Below are 27,089 nucleotides of genomic sequence, written 5' to 3' on the forward strand. Positions count from 1 at the left end.
CATTGATAATAAGGTATAGTAGTTCCAAGAACCAGGAATGTGGCTTTGAAAATGCAATTGTTAGAATTTTGTAAGAGATTGCAGGCCAAATTATTTTTTCATTTTTAGGAGTGTGTGAACCAGTTTTGGGACATGCTGGATAAAGTAGGTGACATTTTTACTGCTTTACCATTCAGTAATTCGGTTTGGGAAACCTTAAAGCTGGTAGTAGCAGCAGCAGCCATGGTGTTTCTGGATGTAGAAGCAGTTCACCTCAATTCACTATTTTGCACTCTTAAGTGTGGAGCCAGCCTGGTGGTTGATTGGGATACTTCCAAACTGGTTCTCATATTCCCCTGGCATACTGCTACGAATGCCTGGGCTCAGCCCTCTCAGTGTATTTTTGGTGGTGTAATTTAGAATTACAGGTGTGCAGTAAATCAGTTATTTTTAATGAGCCTTAAAATGTTCTTGTTTAGAGCTCCCCTGTACTGGTTAAATTAATTACTTTGCTGTTTAATTAAATTATTAGCGGTATAGGATTGTGGGTAAAGTGACTCAGAAAGGTAATCTTTTTATGATAATGCTTATATTCAGTATGTGAGGTCTAAAGAAATTTACTGTGTTTACATACATATGACTTCTTAAGAAATATTCTTCTTATTACGTGCTTTCAAAAAGATGTTTTTATTCCCGTTTTGGTATACAAAAAATGTTTAAGTGGTTTAAATCTGAAATATTTACTTGAAATTTGTTGCGCATAAGTTTTAAGTGTTTTGAAGACTTTATACACAGGAAGAACTGGCAGATAGAGGCACTTACAACCCTAAAAGTATTAGTCTCAATTCCAAAACACAGAGATCTGGGCTGTTGTAACCTAAGCACTCTTTATCAGTCTGTGTTTTAAGGTCTGATGAATCTTAGCCTTGTTTCAGGAAATGAGTAGAACAAGAACTGGAATTAGTTGTCCTCAACTGAAATTTTCTGTCATTGTAGCACTATCTAATTGCAGACTCTCAGAACTAAAGTAGCTAGCTTTGAGAGGCCCAAGAGGGGAGCTTTTTTTCTAAGGATACTCCTGGGGGAGATTGTCTCACATGCTCCTCCCTCACTCTTGATCCTCTTCCCCATCTTTCATACCAGCTGCATATTCTCCAGCTTTAATTTTAGCATTTAGCATCATTCTTGCATTTCCTATTAAAAATCCACATAGGAAGTAAACTGGTCATTTATGCCTTTGAAAGGGACTTAACAGGCCACAGCTCCCCAGGTTGTATCCTGACAGGTAAAGGGATACACATCTTAAAAGTGATTGATCATAAGGACTGGGTGGAAAAAATAAAGATTTCTGTGAGAAAAGGCGATCTTAGGCTTTTAAACTTAGTGTCGTGCTACATTTGTTTGAGACCAAGTCCTGTATGAGTGGAGGAAGCTCCTTGCTGGGCTGCTTCTCTTGACCTCACCAGGCAGCCGGCAGCACCCAGGTGGGGCAGTGCCACCAGAGCAGGACTGAGCTGCACCTGCAGTGAGTAAATAGAGCCCAGGTTGAGGAAGAAAGGAAGGTCAGGGATGTAGTTTACCCTCAGTCGATCCCAAGTTTAGCAGCAGTCAGTTCAACTTGTGTAAGCAAAGATTTCTTTTAAGCATTTAATCCTTCTGTTAGTATAATACACCACTTTAAGTAAATTTCAAATTGCAGCTGACAGAAAACTAAGGCCCAGAGGGCAAGTGTAGTCCAGTAGAAAACCTCCATCTTGGCTCCTGGAGATAATTTGCATTGTGGGTCTATTAGGCAGAACTGTATTTTCAATTTAAATAATATTCCTACCCAGTCTACTTGCTCCTTCCTATTTTCCTCTGTTGGAAATGCAGCCTGTATTTTATTTATTTTGTTTTTGAGATGGAGTCTTGCTCTTTTGCCCAGGCTGGAATGAAGTGGTGTGATCTGCAACCTCTGCCCCCTGGGTTCAAGTGATTCTCTTGCCCCAGCCTCCCAAGTAGCCGGGATTAGGCACCCACCACCACGCCCAGTTAATTTTTGTATTTTTAGTAAGAGACGGGCTTTCACCATGTTGGCCAGGCTGGTCTTGAACTCCTGACCTCAGGTAATCTGCCTGCCTTGGCCTTCCAAAGTGCTAGGATTACAGGCCTGGCCGCAGCCTGCATTTTAGAAAGGCCTGTTATGCTAAAGCGTTCATATGTATGAATACTTAGGTTGAGCCCCAGCAGTGCAGCCTGTCTGGCTTGCCCTGTGTGGTCTCTGGTGTTAGGGAAGCAGTAACGTTCTGTTATTGCCACGCAATTGAGGAGCGTGGGCTCAGTCATTTCCTAACATGTCCATAAGCCAAGTAGGTGTGTAGAATAATTATTTTGCCATGTTTCAAGGTGCCTTTATATTAAAGAGTGTGCATGTGTTCTGTGCACTCCCCTCCCCCAATAGAGTGGCAGCCTGAGAATTGACCGTTATGAGATGAAGAATGTTTGACAACATGCCTGACTTTCAAGTCCCCCCAACTCCTGTTAAAAAAAAATATATAGGCCTTATCACATGTGAATTCTCTTCAGTGAAGCTTCGGCACTGTATTCCCTCTTTTTTTCTTTTTCAGACTTGAGCAGTAAATGGGAACACAAAAACAAATACTCACTTTGCTAAAGGTCTGTGCAGGAGAGTGAGGTCACAATAGCTCCAAGGGACCGCCTGAGTTCTTTTTGGGTTGCTCATCTGCTTATCCTCCTGATGTGTTTTAAGAATAAGGCAGTCTTTTTAATAATTCACTTAAATGTTGGTCAAAAATGATTTCTTAGAGCATTTTAAATAGAGGTAGATAACAGTTGGTGTTAGATTTTTTAATGTCTTAGTTTTTTCAATATTTTGATGTTTTAAGCTGCAGTAGAATTTGTCTTAGCAGCCTACTCTTGGGATTCCGTGAATTCCATCCATGTTTACACAGGGGGAGGAGCAACCGTATTTTTTATTAATAACTGCGAGTGCCGTTTCTGTAAGACTGCTGCTACTGCCAATCTGTCACCTCTACCCCTGAGTCCTGACTGTGTGATCTGCTCTGGATGGTTTGCTCGTTAAACTTCACTTCATGGAATGTGACCAGACTGTTTACTTGACAGATTTTGCCCTCACATTCTTGTCGATAGTTGTACTGACTACAGGAAATAAATCCTTGCTTTGCTATTGTAGAACCAAAAGGGAGGTGGTCTTTTAAAGGCTCCATTTTCCTATAGGAAAGTATGAATTAGCAGCTATTGCAGATCCCTTAACACTTAATGGATGGTCTCTCAGGGTAGAGGTTGGAATTTTATGAGTTTGTGAGGAGGATGGGCATTACTGATGATCTCAGGGACAGCACTACTCATGCTGGACCCCCGGGTGACTGCTAAATGATGATACCATTTGAGGTAAAAAGAGGGAGAACGTTTTAAGCAAATTTTTAATACAAAGGATTGAGTCAGGTGTGCTATTTCTAGACTAGACTGTTACGTGGAAAAAGTCCTAATTTCTAAACCTCTCTTTTTGTTAAAGTGGTTATGGCCATGGGAAAAAGTTTGGTTTGGATTTGCTTGGTTTCTGGGTTGCAATTACAGCTTTTTGATCCAAGCGTCTTATGGACACAGACTAGAAACTTCCCATGCAACTGGGATTTGAATTTTGGCAACATGGTTGCAGCTGTTTTGAATTAATTATTGTGAGTCTTTTATTTTTTTAAGGTTATTAGGTGGTAGTCATAGCTGGTAGGAAATCAACTTGGGGCCTCTTCAGTCACTATTTTGACACTGTGGCATTTTCATCAAAGTGGAGACAAGGGTTGGTGGTCCTTGAATGGCTGCTGCTCTTGAAACAAATGGCTTTTTAACATGGCCTCAGGGCGGCTGCATTTTTGGAACTGCTTTACTTTTTAAGGGTTAAATAAAGCCGCTTTGTACAACTGTCCCTTGGCTGTGATCATTTTTCAGTTTGCCCCACAGGAGTACATACTCTAAAAGTAAATTGTACTGATCCCTCATATTTCCGTTCTTCATTTCTTTGCACTGATGATTCTCCTGTTTTGTGCAAAGTGTCAGTTTAGTTCTGAAACATTTCAGGAGAGGACAAAGAGGGTGAGGCTCTAGATGTAAACTTTGGACACTTGGCTTTCTTGCCTTCAACCAGTGTGCAGAGCCATTAATAAATATGTCCTTCAGATTTTTAAATTTTTTGTAAAATAATTTTACCTTGTTTTTCATTAAAAATTTTTCTTCCTATAGCCTCATAATTTTAATGTCCTTTAAACAAAAGAGTTGGAATAGGCAGGACTTGTTGAGGCCGTTAAGCGGGTTATTTTTACCCTTGTACTGCTAAACCAAACCGATCCAGAGGACAACAAAAGCCCATGTTTTGACTTCGGAGAGTCTGGTTAGAGATAGTTTTCTCCAGGGTAACACTTTACATTTGTTTTCTGTGTGCCATCTTCAAGTTCAGCAGCCATTTTGGTGGTTGTCTTGATGGATTCTAACATCTGGTCATGGTGGTCATGAATTGGCAATCCAAACCTTGAGGAAAATCTGCAGAAACTTTTGAAATGCTTTGGTTTTTTCCCTTTTGTGTAGATTAGAATCATGTGAGTCTGTTTAACTGTTTAGATACAAAATCTGAGCCCTAAATTTGAATTTATTTGTGTCCTTTAAATGGGGAGGTTTAGAAAGCAGCAAGAATGAAGCCTAATTCACTGAAGAGAATCCAGATGCTGCTCTGGTTTTGTGATCTTATTATATTCAAACATTCTGCCTCTACAGATGTGGAGCCTAGTGCTGTGTGCAGGACCAGCTATAGAATTTGTGGGGCCCAACACAAAACGAAAACAAGGGGCCTCTTGTTAAAAAAAACACTTAAGAATGTCATGGCAGCGATAACAGCATTAAACCAAGCTCAGGGCCCCTGAGTGCGGGGCTCTGTACAATTGGACGGGTTGCTCACTTGTGAAGCTGGCCCTGCGGCCGTGTGTGCCTGTGAGCTTATACCTTCGCATACGTGCGTCCTTGTATTTATAGCATGTGAGCTCAGCCCGATGGCATCGCAATTGGTATGCATTTCACCTGCTTGCCACCAATGAGAGCGTATGTGTAAAACTTCCTCCCTTCCCCAGAAAAGTAAATCACGCAGACTTCTTTCCTATAGATTTGGATTGCCTCTAGTCATGAATGAGTCTTCCAGACAGGGAAATTGATACGGAAATCTGTGGAATAGCTTGTTTGTGGTGGGAGGAAAATCAAGGACATATTGTTAACGTGTTTTCACCTACTTTTACTGCACACCTGTAATGCCTAGTTCGGTGGTTTAGAGAATATGGAGTGTTTCTGGGCTTTCTTATAAGGCAGAGGCTCCATACAAGGTTGCTGATGATTGTTCTAAATTCCCATTGTTTTCTTGGCTTTTCTCCCTTGGTTTATGTGTCGTCTGGAAACTGATTTGTAGTTGGTGAGGTAACATACGTGGAGCTCTTAATGGACGCTGAAGGAAAGTCAAGGGTAAGTGTCTGAGAGAATTTCTTCTGTGGATTTACTACATGAAAAATGTAACTGTATGGTGGCGTGGAATCGAATGAAATCAGGAAGGCAGTGAGTGCTCATGTTACAGTAGCTATGTTTGATTTTGCCAAACATTTGAGTGGGGTGGGAGGGGATTTGCAAATGGGAGTCCCGCTTTTCCAAATGGCTGGCCAAAGAGCTTTTTGGTATTCTGTTTGGATGCCCAATTTGGATAACTGGGGACCAATAGCAGCATTGTCTCTTTGTTAACAGAGGAATTGGCTGTGTGTGAATTATGCATGGAATTTTAGCGGTGGTATAATTAATGTAAAACGTGTGTTCTTGTCTAGAAAATGTTACTCTTGGTTGTTTGCTGAATTTGAAAGTTGTGTGAACCAAAGATTCCGAAAAGTTGCCTTTGTGCCAGTAAATTGTAAACCAAATATTAAAAACCTGAATGTTCAAAATTGGCCTAGTTTAAAGAGAACATAAACTATTTTCTGTCGTGCAATAGAATGGCTTAGAATAATCAAAAGGATGAGCTTAACTTACGGAAGGGATGGATTTAGGAGGAATATGGTAAGGACTCGATTGAGTACAGAGGGAAGCAGATCTAAAGTTGGTGTGATTTCTTGGAGACCCTGAATTTAGGTCTGCTTATTAAACGTCAGCAGCTCTAGTGCAATGCTGGTAACGCGTAGGAGGAGATATTAAGGAGCCCAGCTTTTAACAAGGAAGGCGAGGCGAGGCACTTCTGTCAGCTTCCCCTTAGAAGGGTTCATTTTAAAAGACTAACTTTGTGACATAAATCATATTTTTAGTTTGTTTATAACTGTCATTGGTATTTACTATTTTTTTCTTTTCTTTTTCCCCTTCCTTGCTCTTCTGACTGGTCTCTGGCTTCCTCCAAAGGGATGTGCGTAAGTATCGTCTAGTTACTTATTGGTATTTGAGCCTTCTAACTTGTAGGACTGGTTTCACTCGACTCGTTTCCTTTTGACTATAGTGTTGTTGAATTCAAGATGGAAGAGAGCATGAAAAAAGCTGCGGAAGTCCTAAACAAGCATAGTCTGAGTGGAAGACCACTGAAAGTCAAAGAAGTAAGCTCTTGCTTAACACTGCGGATACTGTGTGTAATTGTTGAGTGATCCCACTTTGGAATTAGGGAAAGACGGTCATGGTCCCAGACGGCATTTTACAAAGCAAGTGCCAGCCTGTTGTTTCTAATGAAGAGTGTCGGTCATAGCCTACAGCAGCCATTCCCTGCAAGGACTTTGGGGTGGTGGCCAAGCAGATCCTGAGTGGCTGCTGACCACCTTCTAATATCTGTGATTTGTCTGAGGCCTTGTTGTCTCAGGGACTCTCAAACCGTGAGCCCGTGGGTTCGTGCCATTAAGTTTTACTCCATCTGAACCTTCTTCTTGGCCCATCTTTTTTCTTTTTTTTAAAAGTGAGTTTGTTCCAGTCTGGGCAACATGGTGAAACCCCCTCTCTACAAAAGGTACAAAAATTAGTCAGGCATGGTGGCGCATGCCTGTAGTCCTAGCTACTTGGAAGGCTGAGGCAGGAGGATCATTTGAGCCCAGGATGTGGAGGTTGCAGTGAGCTGAGATTGCACCATTGCACTCCAGCCCGGGCAACAGTGAGACCCTGTCTAAAAAATAAAAAATAAAGTGAGTTTGTTATTCCTCAAACCTGCTTTCACATCTCATCTGAATCAAATATATTCCTTGAGGAAGGTTTTTTTGTTGATTAAATCCCTCTTGGCTGGGCGCAGTGGCTCACGCTTGAAATCCCCAGCACTTTGGGAGGCTGAGGTGGGTGGATCATCTGAGGTCATGAGTTCAAGACCAGCTTGACCAACATGGTGAAACCCTGTCTCTACTAAAAATACAAAAAATTAGCTGGGCGTAGTGGGGGGTGCCTGTAATCCATCTACTCGGGAGGCTGAGGCAGGAGAATCGCTGGAACCCAGGAGGCGGAGGTTGCAGTGAGCCGAGATCGCGCCATTGAACTCCAGCCTGGGCAATAAGAGCAAAGCTCTGTCTCAAAAAAACATCCCTCTTAACTTCTTTTCACCTCTTCTCTTGGGGAGGAAGATGAGTAGATTCAGAGTGAAGCGTGGTAGGGTCTAAGGTCTCTCATGTGTTATGATGTCTTTTTTAGTGCTGATGGTGGTAATTGACAGGACAGAGAGTTGAAGAAGAGAGTCAGTACAGAGCTTCACAGACCTTCCCAGATGTTGTTTCACTGTGCAGCCCTCACACACACGCCTCCAACACCTGAAGGACTTGAAGGATGGGGGCGCTTGTGTGGTCTAGAACTGTTTCTCAAACTTCTGGAAGCCATTGACGGGGTTTGCAGAAATTACAAAACCCCAGTGATGAATTAGTAAGATTCAGCTATACCAAGCCCATGAAGCTCTAATTTCAGTCTGGCGGTTCTACATTATATCAGCTAATCATGTTTCCCTCCCTACCCTGCTTTTCTTTTTTACTTAGTGCATTTGAGAGCTGTGTTTTTAGTGCTACACTTCATGCCTTTTCTTCCTTTCCTATTCCTTTAGCTGGACTCTTCTAAGCTGGTAGTTGAGTTCATTTGACTTTCTTGTTAATAGATTTGAGAGATGCTTTCCAAACAACCTTTCAGTTTCTAAGTCTTGAGAATATCATTTACTGTGCAAGCATGGTTTGCGTTGTCACTGGGTCAGTTAAACGTAACACCTTTTGTGCTTGTTTTAGGATCCTGATGGTGAACATGCCAGGAGAGCAATGCAAAAGGTGATGGCTACGACTGGTGGGATGGGTATGGGACCAGGTGGCCCAGGAATGATTACTATCCCACCCAGTATCCTAAATAATCCCAACATCCCAAATGAGATTATCCATGCATTACAGGCTGGAAGACTTGGAAGCACAGTATTTGTAGCAAATGTAAGTAAACAGAACCATCGTCTAAAGTAGAAAATGAGAACTTTATGAAATGACCTTGTCAATATGTTATAAAAGTAATTCTCACATTTGAGAAGAAAAATGTAAAGAAGGGTTTTGTTCTTGATTTCTTTAAAAATCAGCCTTATAGGTGGGCTTTGTCTGCATTCCTAAGTCACAGGCTTGACCGTGGTCTCATTGGGGCTGTGATTCCTGAGTTTTGCAGATGTTTCCACAAGCAGTAACCGAGTCTGCATTCTCCGTTGGTTTATTTTATGCAGTTTTGGTGCAGAGTAAGACTGTACGAGCAGAAGTGCACTGACACCTTCTTCTTGTTGTGTCTGGGGTGAATGATAATACCTCCGCCATCTGCAAGGGGAAATATTTTTAGAATAGGTTGGGTGGGGTGGGGTGTGGTAAAGCTTATCAGGGAAACAATTTTTTAAAAATGTTCAGAAAATGAGTATTAATTTGAAGTATGAGGTGACTTAAGTTTCTGAGAAAAGAGACAATATATTTACTATAGGTACAGTTTATTTACAGTGAAGGCCAGGCTTTATAATCCTATCTTAAAATTTCCATTGCAGTTGATTAGTTTTTGTGACATTATTTCCTAATACTTTTTTCCAACCAAAGCATGTATCATTCATGTAGTAAAAATGTTGTTTCTTAAGATGTTTACATTGAGGTTTTTACCCCGTTCTCTCTTGATTAGCTGGATTATAAAGTTGGCTGGAAGAAACTGAAGGAAGTATTTAGTATGGCTGGTGTGGTGGTCCGAGCAGACATTCTTGAAGATAAAGATGGAAAAAGTCGTGGAATAGGCACTGTTACTTTTGAACAGTCCATTGAAGCTGTGCAAGCTATATGTATCCTTCTGCAGGAATTCAACTTATGAACAGTTTGACCTAAATTGCTGTGTTAGTAATGTAGGTTTGTGTGAGGAAGAGGTGACTGTGTGTATTCATGTTTTTTATATGACTAGGGGGAGTGCATTACTGTGGAATTAAGAGGTTCTCTGGGCCGGACCGGTTGACGGTGGCTCACGCCTGTAATCCCAGCACTTCGGGAGGCCAAGGCGGGCGGATCACTTGAGGTCAGTTCGAGACCAGCCTGGCCAACATGGTGAAACCCCGGCTCTACTAAAAAATACAAAAATTAGCTGGGCGCAGTGGTGGGTGCCTGTAATCCCAGCTACTCGGGAGGCTGAGGCACAAGAATCGCCTGAACCCGGGAGGTGGAGGTTGCAGTGAGCCGAGATTGCGCCACTGCACACCACCAGCCTGGGTGATAGAGTGAGACTCACTCTCAAAAAAAAAAAAAAAAAAAAAACAGGTTCTCTGGGGGTGGAATTGATTCAATACATTGTGGATAGAGGGGATGGTTACAACATGGGCATGTGCCCATGAGTCTTTCTACTGTTTTCTTTTCAGAAGAGTCTAGGTTTGAAGGAGGAAGCCCAAAGAATGTGCTACTAGAGTGAAAGTGGGGTTGTTGTTTCATGTGTAATACATCCTTATAGGACCTCACTCTTTCCAGTGAGTAGACATCATTTTGGAAGAGGCCACTTCTCCTTGACCCTAGGCTTAGCCTAGAGTTTTTAATCCCGTGGAGAGTACCCCACAGGAGCACATTCATACAACTCAGACAAGACCGTCACTGCATGTCTTACCCGGAAAACATGGTCCTTCAGTTTAGATAGTGGTAGATGCCTGGCCCATTGGTCACATTCAGAGAACCTTGATGCCACTGCTTAAGAGGATGGTTTGGTGAAATTGTAAGGTTACGAATGAAGCTTCACACCTAAGGAATAAGCGGAAGTTGTCTTGTCCTCCCCGCCAGCTTTATTTATTGTTCCTTTTATGTTTATTGTTGAAAGTATAATGAAGAATTGAAATTGCTCATAAATTCATCACTTAGAGGGACTGGTAGCAGTTGGAGTATTTTTCTTTCTTTTTGTATTTCTCTTGTGCACATTTTTAGAATTGCAAGAAATAGCCTTAATTGTAATACCAGCTATGTTCAATGGCCAGCTGCTATTTGATAGACCAATGCACGTCAAGATGGTAAGTCAGTAGGATCTTTCTCTGTGATATACTCAAGTCTAGCAAAAACATGGAATTAATAAGAGTGTACATATAGCCACTATGAAATATTTGTGGATTAGTCTAAGTTAAATAGGGTGCAGTATGTTGAGCAAAATTGTGAGAGAAATAACATTTTGCTGGTCGGGCATGGTGGTTCACGCCTGTAATCCCAGCACTTTGGGAGTCTGAGGCAGGCGGATCATGAGGTCAGCAGTTCGACACCAGCCTGACCAACGTGGTGGAACTCCTCCGTCTCTACTAAAAATACAAAAATTAGCCGGGCGTGGTGGCATGCGCCTGTAGTCCAGCTACTCGGGAGGCTGAGGCAGGAGAATCACTTGAACGTGGGAGGCAGAGGCTGCAGTGAGCCGAGATCGTGCCACTGCACTCCAGCCTGGGCAACAGAGTGAGACTCCATCTCAAGAAAAAAAAAAAAGAAAAAAAAACATTTTGCTCATGGCAGCTCTTGACTGCATTAGATATTTTTCCTTTTGCACAGTTGACTGTTCATGGCGCATTCAGGAAGTCACCTGGGTATCCTGGTTGAGCAAGTGATCCGTTTCAAAGAATGGTTATATATGTGGGGTTCCAGTTTTTCAAAGTATTACAGTATAATGTTTGGTTAGCATCAAATCTGTTGTGAACATAATTAAATCATTGATTCAGACAGCTTTTAAAGGTCTGTTGGAGCATTTCAATCTTAATAAACATTTGCTCTGCCGTAACTGTGCCAAAGATGATAATTACTACAGGCATGACTGGAACATGCTGAGGGCAGTCTAGTTGGGACTCAAATTCAGGAAAAAGATAAACTATAAAGCAATTTTTTCATTACTCTAAATAGAGTAGGTAAGTTTTTTGAATAGATGATAGATTCACGCGACTCAAAAGTCAAAAAGCATGAAAAGGTAGTGTGAAGATAGTGTGAGTCCTACTTGGACTTCTTGCCCAGGTCCCCATCATCCCCCACAATAATATCCATGTGTCTTTTGATCCTTCCCCTTGACATAAAATAGGAAGCACGCTCCGCATGCCTTTCTACCCTTGCATATTACTCCATGGCGTGGATAATGTGTTTAGCTGGTCCTCTCTTGATGGGGGGCCATTTCAGTCTTTTGCTGTTGCAAACACTGCTGCACTGGATACTGAGATTTATTCGTTTTCTTTCTCTTTCAGGATGAGAGGGCCTTACCAAAAGGAGATTTCTTCCCTCCTGAGCGTCCACAACAACTTCCCCGTAAGTGTTTCAGTGATTAGGGCTGAGAGTTTGAATTGGAGTTATACTAATAAACAGAAAATTACCATATGGTTTCACTTGAACCTGTGCCAGGTTAGCCCTCAGTTCTCTTGGCCAGTTCTTTTCTATAGATTTTTCAGGGTGAGAAATGAGCAGAGATTCACAACTTGAGGATATTGTTAGGATTACCTCATGGTAATCCTAGGATTGTAATACCAGGATGTAGAGGATGTGGTTAGGCATTTTGAAAGTGTCCTGGGGAAGGAAGAATCAGAACCTGTGAAGGGAATGAAAACCAGGCTGCACTCTAATTCAGAAGATACTGGTTAGTCCCATGTGGGCTAGCAGTGCACACTAGACATCTGCACAGAAATTCGCACGCAGATGTTTGCAGCAGGATGAAAGACACATGCTGCAGTGTGGATGAACCTCGATTTCATCTACAGGAAATGCTCCGCATAGATAAATGCATAAAGGCAGAAAGTAGATTAGTGGTTGCCTGAGGCCGGGAAGGAGTAAGTAGGGACGGGACTGCTAATAAAGTTGGATTTCTTTTTTGGGTGATGAAAATGTTCTGGAATTAAATGGTAGTGATAGTTGCATATCTCTGAATATACTAAAAACCACCGAATACTTTGAGTTTTATGGTATGTGAAGTGTCTTCAACAAATAATTTGTATGCAGAGGGGAAAGGGATCAGCTATTTGACACCCAGGTGAAAATCTGTCTCGTGACAGGGAAGGCTAGTTGATGGGCCACCACATAGGTAGAAGTGGCAAATATTAGTGCAGAGTCACAGATAAGCCAGAGGCTGGAAGCAAGAACCTCAGTGCATACAGCAGTGGGACGACTCAGGGAATCACTGGCGCAGGTAAAGCTCTCCTGGAGAAGGAAGATGGGTGAGGGTGAGAGGCCTGTGTGTGCTGTGCTGAGGTGACCTCCACCAGGCGGGTTGAGGGGGCCTGGTCTGGAGCAGCAGCTCAAGCTCAGGGCCCTACTCACTGAGTTGGATGGGAGCCCAGGCCAGAGCACCTTTGCAGCGTAGCATTATGGCAGCATGACAGATGTATCTTGAAGGGAAATCTGTGGCTTCATGAGAAGGCTCATCTGTTGAAAGGCAACATTAGTTAGAGAAGGATTGCATTTCCTGGACATAACATACTCATTTCCCAAATAAATTGTCAGTGTGCTCACCTGAGCAGTGGTCACCCTGGACCATGGCGATGGCTCTTGTTGACTCTTGTGCTGGAGCAGGAGGAGGAGCACACTGCTCCAGGGAGCCTGTTATCCATGGCTCTTGGTCTCCCGGCCATTTCGGAGGCTTGACTTCAAAGCCTTCAGTGCTTTGGGGGAGTAAGTCACCGTGGCGATCTCTTGCTGCTGTTGCTATGCAATTAAAGATGGAATGTTCATCAGATGAAATGCCTGGGAAGTGGTGGCAGGTTTTATTTACTTTTTAAATGAACTTACTTTGCTTTCTTTCCTTCCTTCCTTCCTTCCTTCCTTTTTCTTTCTTTTTGATGGAGTCTCGCTCTGTCACCCAGGCTGGAGTGCAGTGGTGCGGTCTCGGCTCGCTGCAACCTCCATTTCCTGGGTTCTAGTGATTCTCCTGTCAGCCTCCCAAGTAGCAGCGATTACAGGCATGTGCCACCATGCCAGGCTAATTTTTGTTTTTTTTTTAGTAGAGATGGGGTTTTGCCATGTTGGCCAGGATGGTCTCGAACTCCTGACCTCAGGTGATCCACCCGTCTTGGCCTCCCAAAGTGCTGGGATTTCAGGCGTGAGCCACTGCACCTGCCCTTGTTACGATTTTTAAAACCTTACCTGGTTGTAGTTTAAGCCTCAGATGGTGGTTACCCCAAATATTGCAAGTGTCAGCTCTTTTGGCTGTTTCCAGAGACCAGCCTGTATTTCTGTGTCCCTGTCTGTGTTGGTAGGGCATGGAGTTGAGTGTGGGCTGGGTATCCAGTTGTGGGTTAGGAAGCTTTGGGGGAAGGAAGATAGGTTCTTTGAATATATACATTAGCTTCATTGTTACTAAAACCACCCAGATTCAGAGAGTAGTGTACACCCAGGATGTTGATTGGCTGGTTTGTAATGTGTTTTTTCATGAGAAACATCATTCGGGCTACTAGGGATTGGGCACATTTGTGCTGCTTGCCACCTGATGTCTTGAGTCACCTTTTTTGATCAGACAGTTCTCAGTCCATGGGTTAGTGAAACAAATAGGCTCTCAAGAATCTTAGTGTGGGGGTTGTTAACTTTCCCGTGTTGGTTTTCAGCCGCCTTTGTTGTATACACACATATCCCAAACGCCAGAACAAGGCTCTGTTTCCAAGTGTGCTGATGTTGAATTTTACATTGGGCCCTGGGGTCACTGGTGGGTGGGGGTGGTGGGTAGGCTGAAGTGGATAGCTGCAACTCACTAAACACTCTTTTCCTTTGAGGGTCAAGGTTTGCTAAATAGGGGAAAACTAAGCTTCTTTCTCTTTTCTTTCCAGATGGCCTTGGTGGTATTGGCATGGGGTTAGGACCAGGAGGGCAACCCATTGATGCCAATCACCTGAATAAAGGCATCGGAATGGGAAACATAGGTCCCGCAGGTGAGAATGACAGTGCACCTTGCTTGGTGGTTTGGGGAAGTGAAAATTATTAATTATTGGGGCAACTGGACTTTGAGTAGTTTAAATGGAATAAATATTTAACTGGGACAAAATTCCCTCCTTATTCATCTCTGCCTCATTTTGAATAAAGGCAGTATTTTGTATTTTTATCAAGTTGAGTCATTTTTTAAAAAGTCATTATGCTTTTTCATTGTAACCTCACAACAACCTTCTAAGCTGAAATCGTTGTGCCATTTGGTAAGAGGAGGCAAGCCAGAGAGTTGATCTTGCTCAAGGTCACACTGTCAGTTACTGACAGGCTGCAGGTCTCCTGACCACGGGACCATAGCATTGCCGCAGTGCCCTGAAAAGTGTCTTACCAAGACCCCTTTGGGCCCTCCTGGTGTTTGCACAGCTGCTGCTAGAGAGCTAGGGGCATTGATAGATGCAAAAAAGGTGGAGAGGCCAGGCACGGTGGCTCACGCCTGTAATCCCAGCACTTTGGGAGGCCGAGGTAGGCGGATCGCAAGGTCAGGAGTTTGAGACCATCCTGGCCAACATGGTGAAACCCCATCTCTACTAAAAATACAACAATTAGCCGGGCGTGGTGGCGCACGCCTGTAATCCCAGTTACTCAAGAGGCTGAGGCAGGAGAATTGCTTGAACCCGGGAGGCGGAGGTTGCAGTGAGCCGAGATTGCGCCATTGCACTCCAGCCTGGGTGACAGAAAAAAAAGATGGAGAGGGCCTCACTCTGTGACAACGTGGCCGTCACAGGAAGCATGGTGGACAGTGTTGTCTTTAAGAAGGCAGGGATCCCAGCACTTTGGGAGGCCGAGGCAGGCAGATCACCCGAGGTCGGGAATTTGAGACCAGCTTGGCCCACGTGGCAAAACTCCATCTCTACTAAAAATACAAAAATTAGCCAGGCGTGGTGGCGTGTGCCTGTAATCCCAGCTACTCAGGAGGCTGAGGCAGGAGATCACTTGAACCCGGGAGGTGGAGGTTGCAGTGAGCTGAGATCACATGACTGCACTTCAGCCTGGCAACAGAGTGAGAGTCCGTCTCCAAAAAAACAAAAAAAAACAAAAAACAAAAAAACAAACCTGCATGAAAGCTTTGATGTGTAGAATAAACTCAGGCTTTGCTGTTTAGCATTTTCATTTCTGTGTAATGATGTATTTTGATTCTTTTAAGGAATATGTCATTTTTATGACCTCAGACTTTGGTCTTTGTTGGAATCCTTTGAAATTGGAATATGGAAGCCCCTCTATCCCACCATTGTCACTGTTGCATATCCCTAGACTCTATTCCAGAGTCACCCTGGGGCTGACTTAAATTCTGGGCCACAACTTCAAATGGCTGTTAACGTTTCCCCCGACCCAAAACACACACACCCCATGTCTGACATCTAAACAGAAAGACTGGGGGTTGGGGAGGAAGTCTTGGTGTTTTTAGGAACTGGTTTTTGTTTTGAAGATTTTACCTTTAACAGGGATTGATTGATTGATTGATTGATTGAGACGGATTTTGCTCTTGTTGCCCAGGCTGGAGTGCAATGGCTCAATCTCAGCTTACTGCACTCAATCTCTGCCTCCTGGGTTCAAGCGATTCTCCTGCCTCAGCCTCCCAAGTAGCTGGGATTACAGGCATGTGCCACCACACCCAGCTAATTTTTTGTATTTAGTAGAGACAGGGTTTCACCATGTTGGTCAGGCCGGGCTGGAACTCCTGACCTCAGGTGATCCACCCGCCTCGGCTTCCTGAAGTACTGGGATTACAGGCGTGAGTCACCACGCCCACCCTTAACAGGGATTTTTAAAAAAAATCTACTTCTGTTCCCTAAAATTTTCTAAAAAGTTTATGTTCCATAGAATGTGTCTTATAATTCTATTTCATGTTTAATACTGCCTAACTTGAGGCCTGGTGTGGTGGCTTATGCCTGTAATCCCAGCAATTTGGAGGCCAAGGGTTTGAGACTAGTCTAGGCGACATAGTGAGACTCCATCTCTACAAAATATAAAAAAAATTAGCCAGGTGTGGTGGCGTACACCTGTAGTCCCAGCTACTTGGGAGGCTGAGGCAAGAGGATCACTTGAGCCTGGGATGTTGAGGCTGCAGGGAGCTGTGACCATGCCACTGCATTCCAGCCCCAGTGACAGAAGGAGACCCTATCTCAAAAACAAAAAAACACAAAAACCCTGCCCGACTGGGTCATTAAAGTATGTAGATCCCTCAGAAAAAGATTAGCCAGGCGTGGTAGCAGGCGCCTGTAATCTCAGCTAGTCGGGAGGCTGAGGCAGGAGAATTGCTTGAACCCGGGAGGTGGAGGTTGCAGTGAGCCAAGATTGTGCCATTGCATTCCAGCCTGGGTGACAGCAATACTGTGTTTAAGAAAAAAAAAAAAAAGCTATATGATATTTGACAGTTGAAATGGTAAGGGCTTTTTTTCTTGCTGATTAAAATATATAAAATATACTTGTCATCAGGGATTTTCTTTTGAGTTCATTTGCTGGTTTGGAATTATGCTTTTTAAGTTCAAACGTTATTTACTGCTTTGACATAATTTTAGTTTGCATTGACTTTTTCTTTTTAAGGAATGGGAATGGAAGGCATAGGATTTGGAATAAATAAAATGGGAGGTAAGAAATTTAAAATGAAGTACAAGCATAATCACTTTTAGGCATAGATTTCTCTCTTTCCTCTTTTCTTTCTTGTTTAAACCCTGCATGAAATTCTCTTTGGTTTCAGTTTGAGTCTAGAAATGACTTCCTCCTGCCTGTCCATCCTTCCAGCGGGTGTCTTGGCTTTTGGTTCTGGCTGTCTCACTAACTAGCTCTGTGACCTTGGGCAGACCACTCCATCTCTATGCCTCTTTTTGCTTGTCTATTCATTGAGGGGGTTGGATCAGACCAGCTTTTTGAAGATGGGTGATTTTTAAACAAGGGTGCTAGCATTTTTTTGTTTTTCAAAAGCCTTTAAACTTGGTAAGTTCTTGGCAGAAGATACCCCAGTTGAAACATGTGATAGAATTTTTCTTTCCCTGCTTAGTCTAAGCAGTCTTGTTGGATGATGCTGAAATGTGAACCTCTCTTGCAGGAATGGAGGGGCCCTTTGGTGGTGGTATGGAAAACATGGGTCGATTTGGATCTGGGATGAACATGGGCAGGATAAATGGTAAGCATCGTGTTTTCTTCCTGCTTTCACTCACCCTTTGCCGGCTGTTGCCTCTCAGGTGACTTTTAGGCTGCAGATCCACTGAATAAGTGGTTTCTCACTTCTGCTTTTCAACCGAATCAAATGTCTTTTGAATTGCCTTAAATATTTCAAAAACTAGACATAATAGTAGACTTACTTCACTTGGTCGCTAGTCTTTTGAGATGTCCTGTGTTCCCAAGCTCTGCAGTAATTTTCGAGTACAGTGTTAAAAAGCATGTACACGTTCGTGGTTATGGTCTCCGAGTATGAGGGATTCTTTAAAGTTTGTAATCAAGTTTGTCTCTGGGAGTGCTGCAAAGGGTAGTTCTTGGTCATCTGCCCCAGCTACAAGTTGTCTATAGAGGCGTTAATAAAAATCACAGGCTCTTTTAATTTAGCATTTACATAATGCAAATTCTGGTTTAGTATAATTCAAATCCTCCACCAACTTTTTTTTTTTTTTTTTTGAGACAGGGTCTCACTCTGTCACCCAGGCTGGAGTGCAATGGTGTGATCTTGGCTCACTGCAACCTCCGCCTCCCAGGTTCAAGTGATTCTCCTGCTCCAGCCTCCTGAGTAGCTGGGATTACAGGTGTGCGCCACCATGCCTGGCTAATTTTTATATGTTTAGTAGAGTCGGAGTTTCACCATGTTGGCCAGGCTGGCCTCGAACTCCTGACTTCATGTGATCCGCCTGCCTCAGCCTCCCAAAGTGCTGGGTTTACAGGCGTGAGCCACCGTGCTCGGCACCTGCCCCCAACTTTTTAGCAGAAATTTAATAATATAATAACAATGTAATATTTCATTTAGTCCTTGTGAGAACCACATGATATGTACATACTGCTATCCTTGTTTCATCTGAAACTGAGGCACAGAGAGTGACATGCCTAGGTCAAGTGACTGGTAAACAGTGGTGCCTGCATGTGAACCCAGGCTGTCTTGCTCCAGAGCCTGGCACTTCATCATGTGGGAATCCTGCCTTTTAGAAGTGCCTCCAGCACAGCACTTGGCCCAGGGCACCAGCAGGGCTGTAGAGTGTGCATGAGAAATTGGAAATTTTCCTTTTTGAAATCCTCTATGTGTTGGTGACTCTTTGACCTTCCCCTTCACCGCAGGAAAGCTGCTGCTTTTTTACACAGAAACTTTCTTGGAATGAGAAGTCATTAGGGATTTAGGTATAAACCTTCCTTTGCGGGTCTGCCATAACAAAGGATGTGAAAATGGTACAAGGACACACATCATTGTCAGGCTTGAAAGGCGGCTGTCCCTGATGATCAGGCCCTTCTTCCGGTGCACAGGGAGCAGTGGGGCATGATGTGTGTTGCCTTCTTCATGGGTGCCTTGTTCTAGAAGCTGGTAAAAGGATGTAGGAAAGTTGTCACCATTAGTAATAAAGCAACAAAGGTCTGCTTTGGGAGGCTGGGGTAAGAGGATTGCTTGAGCTCAGGAGTTCAAGATCAGCCTAGGCAACACTGCGAAACCCCATCTCTCTTTTTTTTTTTTTTTAAAGAACAGATTAGTCATTAGGGAATTTGAGTTGTTGCTGTGAGGAGTAGAGTGATGCAGTTTAGAAGTAGATGGAAATCAGGATGGGTTGGCCTGGGAGCTGTGCTGAGCTGTGTGACACAGTCGGTGGTGAACTGGCAGGTGTAATCTCGCAGTCAGGATTCAGAGCCTGGGGTACGCGGTGGCGAAGGATTCCAAGTGCTGATTCTCTGGAGGACCACAAATGGAGTGTGTTTTCCTAGACTGTTCTTAGATGTTCTGAGATACGGCACTCGGAGTGCTCCCCACACCCTCTACAGCTGAGAACAGGGACTCCTTCCCACTTGACCAGCATTCTTTGGTTTGGGTGGGATGAGCTCTAGAGCCCTTGGGCACTGCAAGGAAACTGTACATCACACTGGAGGAAGAATTGAAGCAGACATTTGGGTTTAATGAAATGTTAATTCATGACTAGAGTGTAGCCATTATGGTCATGGGTGCTCCCATCAGACTGCTGGTCATGCAGGTTCCCAGGACCCACACTCAGCATGAGTCAAATCTTGATAGAGTGACTATGAAAATGTAAATCAAAAGATCGTTAAATGTCGGCCAGGCGCGGTGGCTCACACCTGTAATCCCAGCGCATTGAGATTAATGTTAAAAAAAAGAGAGAGATTGTTAAATGTCAAAAACTGACTGTAGTGAGGCAGTGTTTGACAGTGAAAATGCTACCCTTTGTGGGTGTAAATTGGAGTTCATGGTGCTCCCTGAGCTCTGGGGCCCTGTTGACAGCCAGTAAGATGAGTTGTGAGGTCCTTTCCAACATGCTGATGCCAGCCTGTGGCATGCTTGTCTGGAGTGGGGTGCTGCCTTCTTGCAGACAGGTGGCAGGATGGAAGGAGAGCAGCAGAACTCCATGAGGATGCCGCTGCGGGGCTGCAGGGTTCTGTCCCTGCCACCGTCCCCCCCACCCTCCCACCGCCACCGACTCCTGGGCTCTGCTATCCAGCAGATAGCACCCATGAGGAGCGGAACCATGAGGTCACTTGGGTTAATTCAAACTAGGAATGTTAAGCCCACCATTGGCAGCCAGTCCTTGTTAATTCATAATGTGCTGCTGCTGCCACATCTCTAATGGAATTGCTTATTTTATTGAAAGATAGGGACTCTGGCTGTATAATGCAAGGTGTTCATTACATCGCACCTGTCTTACCTGACATTTCTAAGGAGTGAGATGATTAATAACTAGATTCTTCAAGGCCTTCTCAGCATGGGAGGGAGAGATTCTTCAAGGACCTCACAGCATGAAAAGTGTGATCCCCATTTCAGCCTGCATGAGATGGATGCACAAGGAAAGAAGTGGCCAGCAGTAGGAATCACGAAAGGCTTCTCAAGCAAGTGACCACTGTGGTGGGCCTTTCCCGGCAGAAGCTAGGACCTTTGTTTTAAAAGACATTGTAAGGCTGGGTGTAGTGGCTCACACCTGTTATCCTAACACTTTGGGAGGCTGAGGCAGGAGGATCACTTGAGCTCAGGAGTTCAAGACCAGTCAGGGCAACATAGTGAGACTTCCTCTCTACAAAAAATAAAATTAGCCGGGCATGATGCCGTACACCTGTGCTAGCTGCCTGGGAAACTCAGGTGGGAGGATGACTTGAGCCCAGGAGGTGGAGGCTGCAGTGAAGCATGATCACGCCACTGCATTCCAGCTTGGGAGCTTGGGTTGACAGAGTGAAACCCTGTCTCAAAAAAAAAAAAAAAAAAAAAAAGAACCTTACAAAATATGAGAAAGTTGTGACCCAAACCCCATTATGTAGATGCAGCCACTGCAGTTGTCAGCAGAGAGGTCTTTCTGTGCAGACATACGTCTCGCCGTGCACACGCATTTCTGTGTTAGGCCACAGGCTTCTGTATTAGAGGATGGTCTTTTGCACTGGATTTGAGTCCCAGCCTTTGCCTCACCTCTCACCAGCATGTGACCTTGGTCAAGTTACTAAATTGTGTGAGCCTCAATTTCTTTGTAAAGTGGTAGTGGTGGTGGAGGGTAACAGGCGTGCGTGGCATGGTTGTGAAGAGTTGATGGAATTATACACAAAGCCTTTGGGGTAGGGCATGTGTTGAGTGCCCAGTAGGTGGTACCTTCTGCAGCCTACGTTTGATTTAGCTGCACTGCAGGGGACCTCTTGGTTACTGTGGTAGCGAATGCTTGGTGTACCCAGTATGTGTGGTTTGTGTGGCTGTAATGGAAGTTGTTCGTTGGTCCTTGATGGACTAATGTTAGGTAGGTTGTTCAGGGATTCAGTTGCAGTGACTTTGTTTTTTAGGGAATAAAGAATGAATAATGGTTTCCTGCAGAAGAGTTAAACATGCTGACTTGGTGGTGGCTGTCGTGTGTATACATTTTGTTTTGTTTTTGATGTCTCAGACACCGTGGTATTCCTGGAAAGGCCTAGGGTGATTTTTCCACAGAGATGGAGCGTGGCATGGGTGGAGGACTTGAAAGAGACTTTGCCAGGAAGGAGATGGGGATATCTCGAAGCTTTGGAGAGCCTCTTGGCAGAGGAATGAGTAAGAAGGCCCTGTGGGCCTCAGTGGCTGGGGTCTGCCCTCTGGGGTGCAGGCTGCCAGGGTTTACCTGATGTCCCTGCTCTCTTAGAGTCAGCTGGGTTTTTTTAAGCTTTTAAAAAAGATGTTGTTTTAGACCTAGGTAAAAAATTTGGGTCTTTTAGTGTTTTATTGCTATATCAGTAGCATTATTTGTCTTTAAGTCTTTTCAGATGGCTTTTTAAAAAATTGGCATAAGGTTGTGCAGGCTGTGGGAATGGAAACTGCTGCGTGCACTTGACTTTCTGGCCCCCTAGGCCTGGAGAGTGTTTGATGGCCCTCTGACTCCCTAGGCCTGGAGCGTGTTTCAAAGCCCTGCTAATTGGGGCAGGAGTTTCCTTACCCCAGGGTGCTGTGGTGTCCAGTCCAGTTATCAGGATGGAGTGAGTTGTGCACTTGCTGATGCCTTTGAAAGAGGCATCTAGACCGACTAGAGAGGTTTTCTAAAGTTGGAAGGTCTTGAGTATTTAGGCCTATCTGTATGCAGAGATTATTTTTTCAGTTTTGGTTAGGCGGCAGAGCAATTTCCTCCTCTTTTTTCTTTCTTTCTTTTTTTTTTTTTTTTTCAAGACAGAGTCTCGCTTTGTTGCCCAGGCTGGAGTGCAGTGGTGCGATCTCAGCTCACTGCGGCCTCCACCTCCCGGTTTCAAGTGGTTCTCCTGCTTCAGCCTCTTGAGTAGCTGGCACTGCAGGGGCGCGCCACCACACCCAGCTAATTTTCTTGTATTTTTAATGAGATAGGGTTTCACTGTGTTGGCCAGGCTGGTCTTGAGTCCTGACCTCAAGTGATCCACCTGCCTCTGCCTCCCAAAGTGCTAGGATTACAGGTGTGAGCCATCACGCCAGGTCTGTTGGTGTCCATTTTATATTAGCTGTATTCTTCAAATTTATGAAGGCCCTAGAAAGGTGGTCATCAGATTCATCCTTCAGCTCATCAGAGGGGCAAGATTCTTTTTTAAGACAGTCTCGCCCTGTCATCTGGGCTGGAGTGCAGTGGGTATGATCTCACTGTAGCAGGCTGAAGCAATCCTCCTACCTTTGCCTCTGAGTGGCTAGGAACACAGGCACATGCCACCATGCCCAGCTAATTAATTTTTTTGTAGAGACAGAGTCTCTGTATGTTGCCCAGGCTTATCACAAATTCCTGGGCTCAAGTGATCCTCCCGCCTTGGCCTCCCAAGGTGCTGGGGTTATAGGCAACAGCCACTATGCCTGGCCAGCGGTGTATTTTTTAAAAAAAAAATTTTTTTTTTTTGCAACAGAGTCTCGCTCTATTGCCCAGGCTGGAGCGCAGTGGCGCAATCTTGGCTCACTGCAAGCTCTGCCCCTCCAGATTTAAGCTGTTCTCTGCCTCAGCCTCCAGAGTAGCTGGGATTACAGGCGCGTGCCACCATGTCCGGCTAATTTTTTGTATTTTTGTAGAGATGGGGTTTCACCATCTTGGCCAGGCTGGTCTTGAACTCGGGACCTCGTGATTCACACGCCTCGGCCTCCCAAAGTGCTGGGATTACAGGCATGAGCCACCGCACCCGGCCAAAGAAATATTTTAAAACTTACTGGCCGGGCGCAGTGGCTCATGCCTGTATTCCCAGCACTTTGGGAGGCCAAAGCTGGTGAATCACGAGGTTAGGAGTTCAAGACCAGCCTGGCCAATGTGGTGAAACCCCGTCTCTACTAAAAATACAAAAATTAGCCGGGCATGGTGGCGGGTGCCTGTAATCCCAGCTACTTGGGAGGCTGAGGCAGAGAATTGCTTGAACCTGGGAGGCGGAGGTTGCAGTGAGCCGAGGTCACACCACTGCACACCAGCCTGGGTGACAGAGTGAGACTCCATCTCAAAAAATAAAATAAAATAAAAATAAAACTTACTGTCATTTGCCTGCAAATACTAATTTGTGGATAGCTATGGCAAGAATAGATGGCATGTGGCTGGGCAGGTAGATCACAAGGTTAGGAGTTTGAGACCAGCCTGGCCAACATGGTGAAACCCCGTCTCTACTACAAACACAAAAAATTTAGCCGGGCATGGTGGTGCATGCTGCAATCCCAGCTATTCAGGAGGCTGAGGCAGAATTGCTTGAACCTGGGAGGTAGAGGTTGCAGTGAGCCGAGATGACACCACTGCACTCTAGCCTGGGCGACAGAGTGAGACTCTGTCTCAAAATTAAAAAAAAAAAAAAGGCATCTTTACTTCTGTAGGAACTTTTTCTTGCTAAGAGCCTTCAGCTTCTTGCCACTCTGCGGCACCTCTCGCCTAATTCCACTTTCTGGAGTGGCCCATGAGTGGCACAGAGAGGTGGATGTGGGCTTCTTGCCTTTGAGGTCACTTCATGTGGCCACAGGAAACTGTTCCTGTCCTGACCGGCAGGGCGCCACCTCTCCCGCTGCGGTTACACCTTCTTTCTGATTGGGACTGTGCGATCTGTGTCCCAGAATTCCCTGCTGCCGCTGTGATCAGACCTACGTGAGTAAGGTGATCTCATCAGGTTCTCAGAGTGGTTGGGTTGGTTTTTCAAGATTCCATTCTTGACCTCTTTCCCGTGTCCTTTGCCATGAGTGGTGAACCATTGTGGTGCTCCTTTCCATAGTGCTTTCCTACTCGGTGCCCCTTCCTGTGCCTAGGCAGTAGATCTTTGCACTCCTTTGTGCAAACAGCTGTACTTGCTGCTTCAAAAATTTGGATAGGCCTGTGGTCTTTGACCTTCAAGGATGAGGTGTAGCTGAGGCGATACTAAGGGTGGCTTGGGACATCGCCAGAGGTCTGTGCATCCAAGTGGCCTAGTGAGGACGCTGGTGGAGATGTGGGTTGCCAGACGCTGCTCAGGGCATCGGCTCTGCTAGGGGGCTCAGCGGGCTTGGCACAGGCAGCAGGTGTGCGCAGATAGAGCGGCTGGCGGCGGCGGGTGCAGGTCTCTGTGAGGCAGGGGAGGAGCATGGGCAGAACAGGCTCCAGTTGTGGTCTGTGGGGAGGCCTGTGAATGCCGATGGGAGAATTCCGCCATTCTCTGCAAATCAGTGGCATGTTGGTTGAAAGCTTTTGCAGCTGTCTTGCAGGTGTGTTAGTTGGAAGCTTGATCTAGTTCAGGGGTGTGCACGGGAGAATATAGTCATGGGTTCTCAGTTGGTTTCTGTTTGGGTCAGTAAAGCCCCTTATCCCTCTTTTCCACTTATTACTAGAGACAGAAACTTGAAAACCATGGTTTCAGGCTGCCAAAAAGCCTAAAACAGAACAAAGCAAAGTAAGACATGTTGGACAAGCTTGGTCTAGGTGCTGGAAAGCCAGCCTCGGCTCAGGCATGCCGGGCAGGATCGCAGGCGTCCCGGGAGAATGAGCTGTACCTGCTGGTAGTCTGAAGTCTGTGTCTCTTGGTGAACTTTCCCACCTTGTCCCACAGCAGTTAGTTGGGATATAAGAAGCAGCTGTGTGGGGTGCAGGTGCTTTTGTTGTTGTTGTTTGGTGGTTTTTTTTTTTTTTTTTTTTTTTCTTAGAGACAGAGTCTCACTCTGTTGCCCAGGCTGGGGTGCAGTGGCACAATCTCGGCTCACTGCAACCTCTGCCTCCGGGGTTCAAGCGATTCTCCCGCCTCAGCCTCCTGAGTAACTGGGATTACAGGCACCTGCCATCATACCTGGCTAATTTTTGTATTTTTAATAGAGACAGGGTCTCACCATGTTGGCCAGGCTGATCCTGACCTCAGGTGATCCACCCGCCTTGGCCTCCCAAAGTGCTGGGATTACAGGCATGAGCCACTGCACGGCCAGGGGACAGGTTTTAATGACTTTGTGGCCATGGTCATAAAGCGAAATGTGCCTCATGGCTAATGTCCAAGTTGCTGAGCATATACTTTGAGACCAGAGCGGGTGGGTACAAGTGTCTTCTACATAGCAAAAGACGGACCAGAAGCTTGGAAAGGTAATGCTATGATAGCATCAGACAAACCTTAAAGAGGTGTGGGTGCACCGTGGGCAAGTGAGCAGCAGCATTGTGTTTGGGATACTTGGTGGGGGGTGCATTTAGGTATTTTCCTGAAACCTTATCTGTTGCCTAGTCACAGCACACCCAGCTCATTTCAGGCAGGGCTGGCATGCTCAAGGATTTCCGCGCAGAGCTCATTTGTTAGCGTTGAGGTTGTCCGTGGAGCTGCAGCTTTAATTTGCTCTATGATAATGAGAGGTGCCTCTGGGTGGATAAATGTGGGCTCCAAGTGGGTGATGCTGGGCGGTCTTCTGAACAAGAAGTTGGCTGGGGTGGGGGTGGGGGCTTACTTTTCAGCTCAGGTGAGGCAAGGAAGCCTCAGTCCTGAGAGCCGGGACCAGCTTTAGAAAACTGCCGCTGAGTGAGACCCGATGGCCCCCTTCTTGCTCTGGCTCTCAGTTCATGAATGCATATGACTCCTATCTCTGCTGGGCGCATTCGCAGGTGACCCCGCACGCTGGGCCTCAGACTCTGGAGCTACGTGGGGTCTTGGCGTCGTGACCCAGCATCAAGGACTCTCCTAGTTCTCTGTAAAATGATCTTGTCTGTGCGTGTGTTTCTCAAACCCCTTTCCCTTTATCTTGTCATTTTTATTAGTAGTATTTCTACTCTGGAATCTGTAATGAGCACATTTCTATTGCCATAGAGAAATTTGGCTAATTTTTTTTTCTTCCTGATTTCCTTAGAAATCCTAAGTAATGCACTGAAGAGAGGAGAGATCATTGCAAAGCAGGGAGGAGGTAGGAACCGCTTAGTTTGATGTTTTATTTTTTTAGAACAGGCTGTTATCGCTGGGGACTGTAGAGCTTAGTGGTGAGAAGTGCGGGTTCTGACACAGACTGCCTGGGGTGGGAGCAGCTCTGCCTTTTTCTAGCTGTGTGACATTTGGCAAGTCACTGAACCTCTCTGTTTCTCATAGCACTCATTTGTAAAATGGGGGTGTAATAGTACCTGCCTCAGGGATTCTGTGGAGAGAGAATGCATGTGAAAGAGTGCTTCCCGCACGTGCTGTGCACAGGCCGGCCATCCTCATTGTTAGAGTACCTCTCATTTGGGGGTTTTGTTTTCCACATTATAAATTCCTAAAAGTAAATATATTTTCCTTAGACTTGATAAGACTGAAAGCACACCACCCAACATGTAATAAATGCTTGTAAAATAGATAAATGTACTCATTAGGAAAATATGAAGAAAGTATGGTCTGAAGCCCCATCACCCAGTGATGACTGCCGGAAACATTTTGTTCTGAATCTTTCATTCATACACAGCTTTATGGATACTGAGAACAAAATGTACTTTTTGAGCATTTTTGGAGACAGTCTCGCTCTGTCTCCCAGGCTGGAGTGCCGTGGTGCAGTCTCTGCTCACTGCGGCCTCGACTTCCCAGGCCTAAGTGATTCTCCCACTTTAGCCTTCCAAGTAGCTGGGACTACAGGCGTGTGCCACCTGGTTTGGCTAATTTTTTGATTTTTTT

General features: G+C 45.0%; 1 protein-coding gene across 7 annotated transcripts in view; it reads left to right on the forward strand.

Annotated features, from left to right (window-relative positions):
* Positions 1 to 27,089, forward strand: part of HNRNPM (heterogeneous nuclear ribonucleoprotein M) — a 44,156-nt gene that overhangs the window by 11,887 nt on the left and 5,180 nt on the right. Inside the window, exons 3-14 of one of the 7 annotated variants that reach the window (XM_008962343.4) lie at positions 5,444 to 5,496; positions 6,409 to 6,416; positions 6,503 to 6,596; positions 8,238 to 8,276; positions 8,394 to 8,429; positions 9,142 to 9,295; positions 10,443 to 10,492; positions 11,690 to 11,750; positions 14,252 to 14,353; positions 16,950 to 16,994; positions 17,452 to 17,529; positions 26,302 to 26,355. In XM_008962343.4, the coding sequence (XP_008960591.1) occupies positions 5,444 to 5,496; positions 6,409 to 6,416; positions 6,503 to 6,596; positions 8,238 to 8,276; positions 8,394 to 8,429; positions 9,142 to 9,295; positions 10,443 to 10,492; positions 11,690 to 11,750; positions 14,252 to 14,353; positions 16,950 to 16,994; positions 17,452 to 17,529; positions 26,302 to 26,355 (774 nt within the window). Of the gene's footprint in view, positions 1 to 5,443; positions 5,497 to 5,770; positions 6,597 to 8,237; positions 8,430 to 9,141; positions 9,296 to 10,442; positions 10,493 to 11,689; positions 11,751 to 14,251; positions 14,354 to 16,949; positions 16,995 to 17,451; positions 17,530 to 26,301; positions 26,356 to 27,089 lie in introns of those variants that run through there. The other 6 variants (XM_003809975.5, XM_063599827.1, XM_055102820.2 and 3 more) reach the window with 6 other exon arrangements.

The sequence above is a fragment of the Pan paniscus genome, chromosome 20 (genome assembly GCF_029289425.2).
Source record: "Pan paniscus chromosome 20, NHGRI_mPanPan1-v2.0_pri, whole genome shotgun sequence".
NCBI classification, from domain to species: Eukaryota; Metazoa; Chordata; class Mammalia; order Primates; family Hominidae; genus Pan; species Pan paniscus.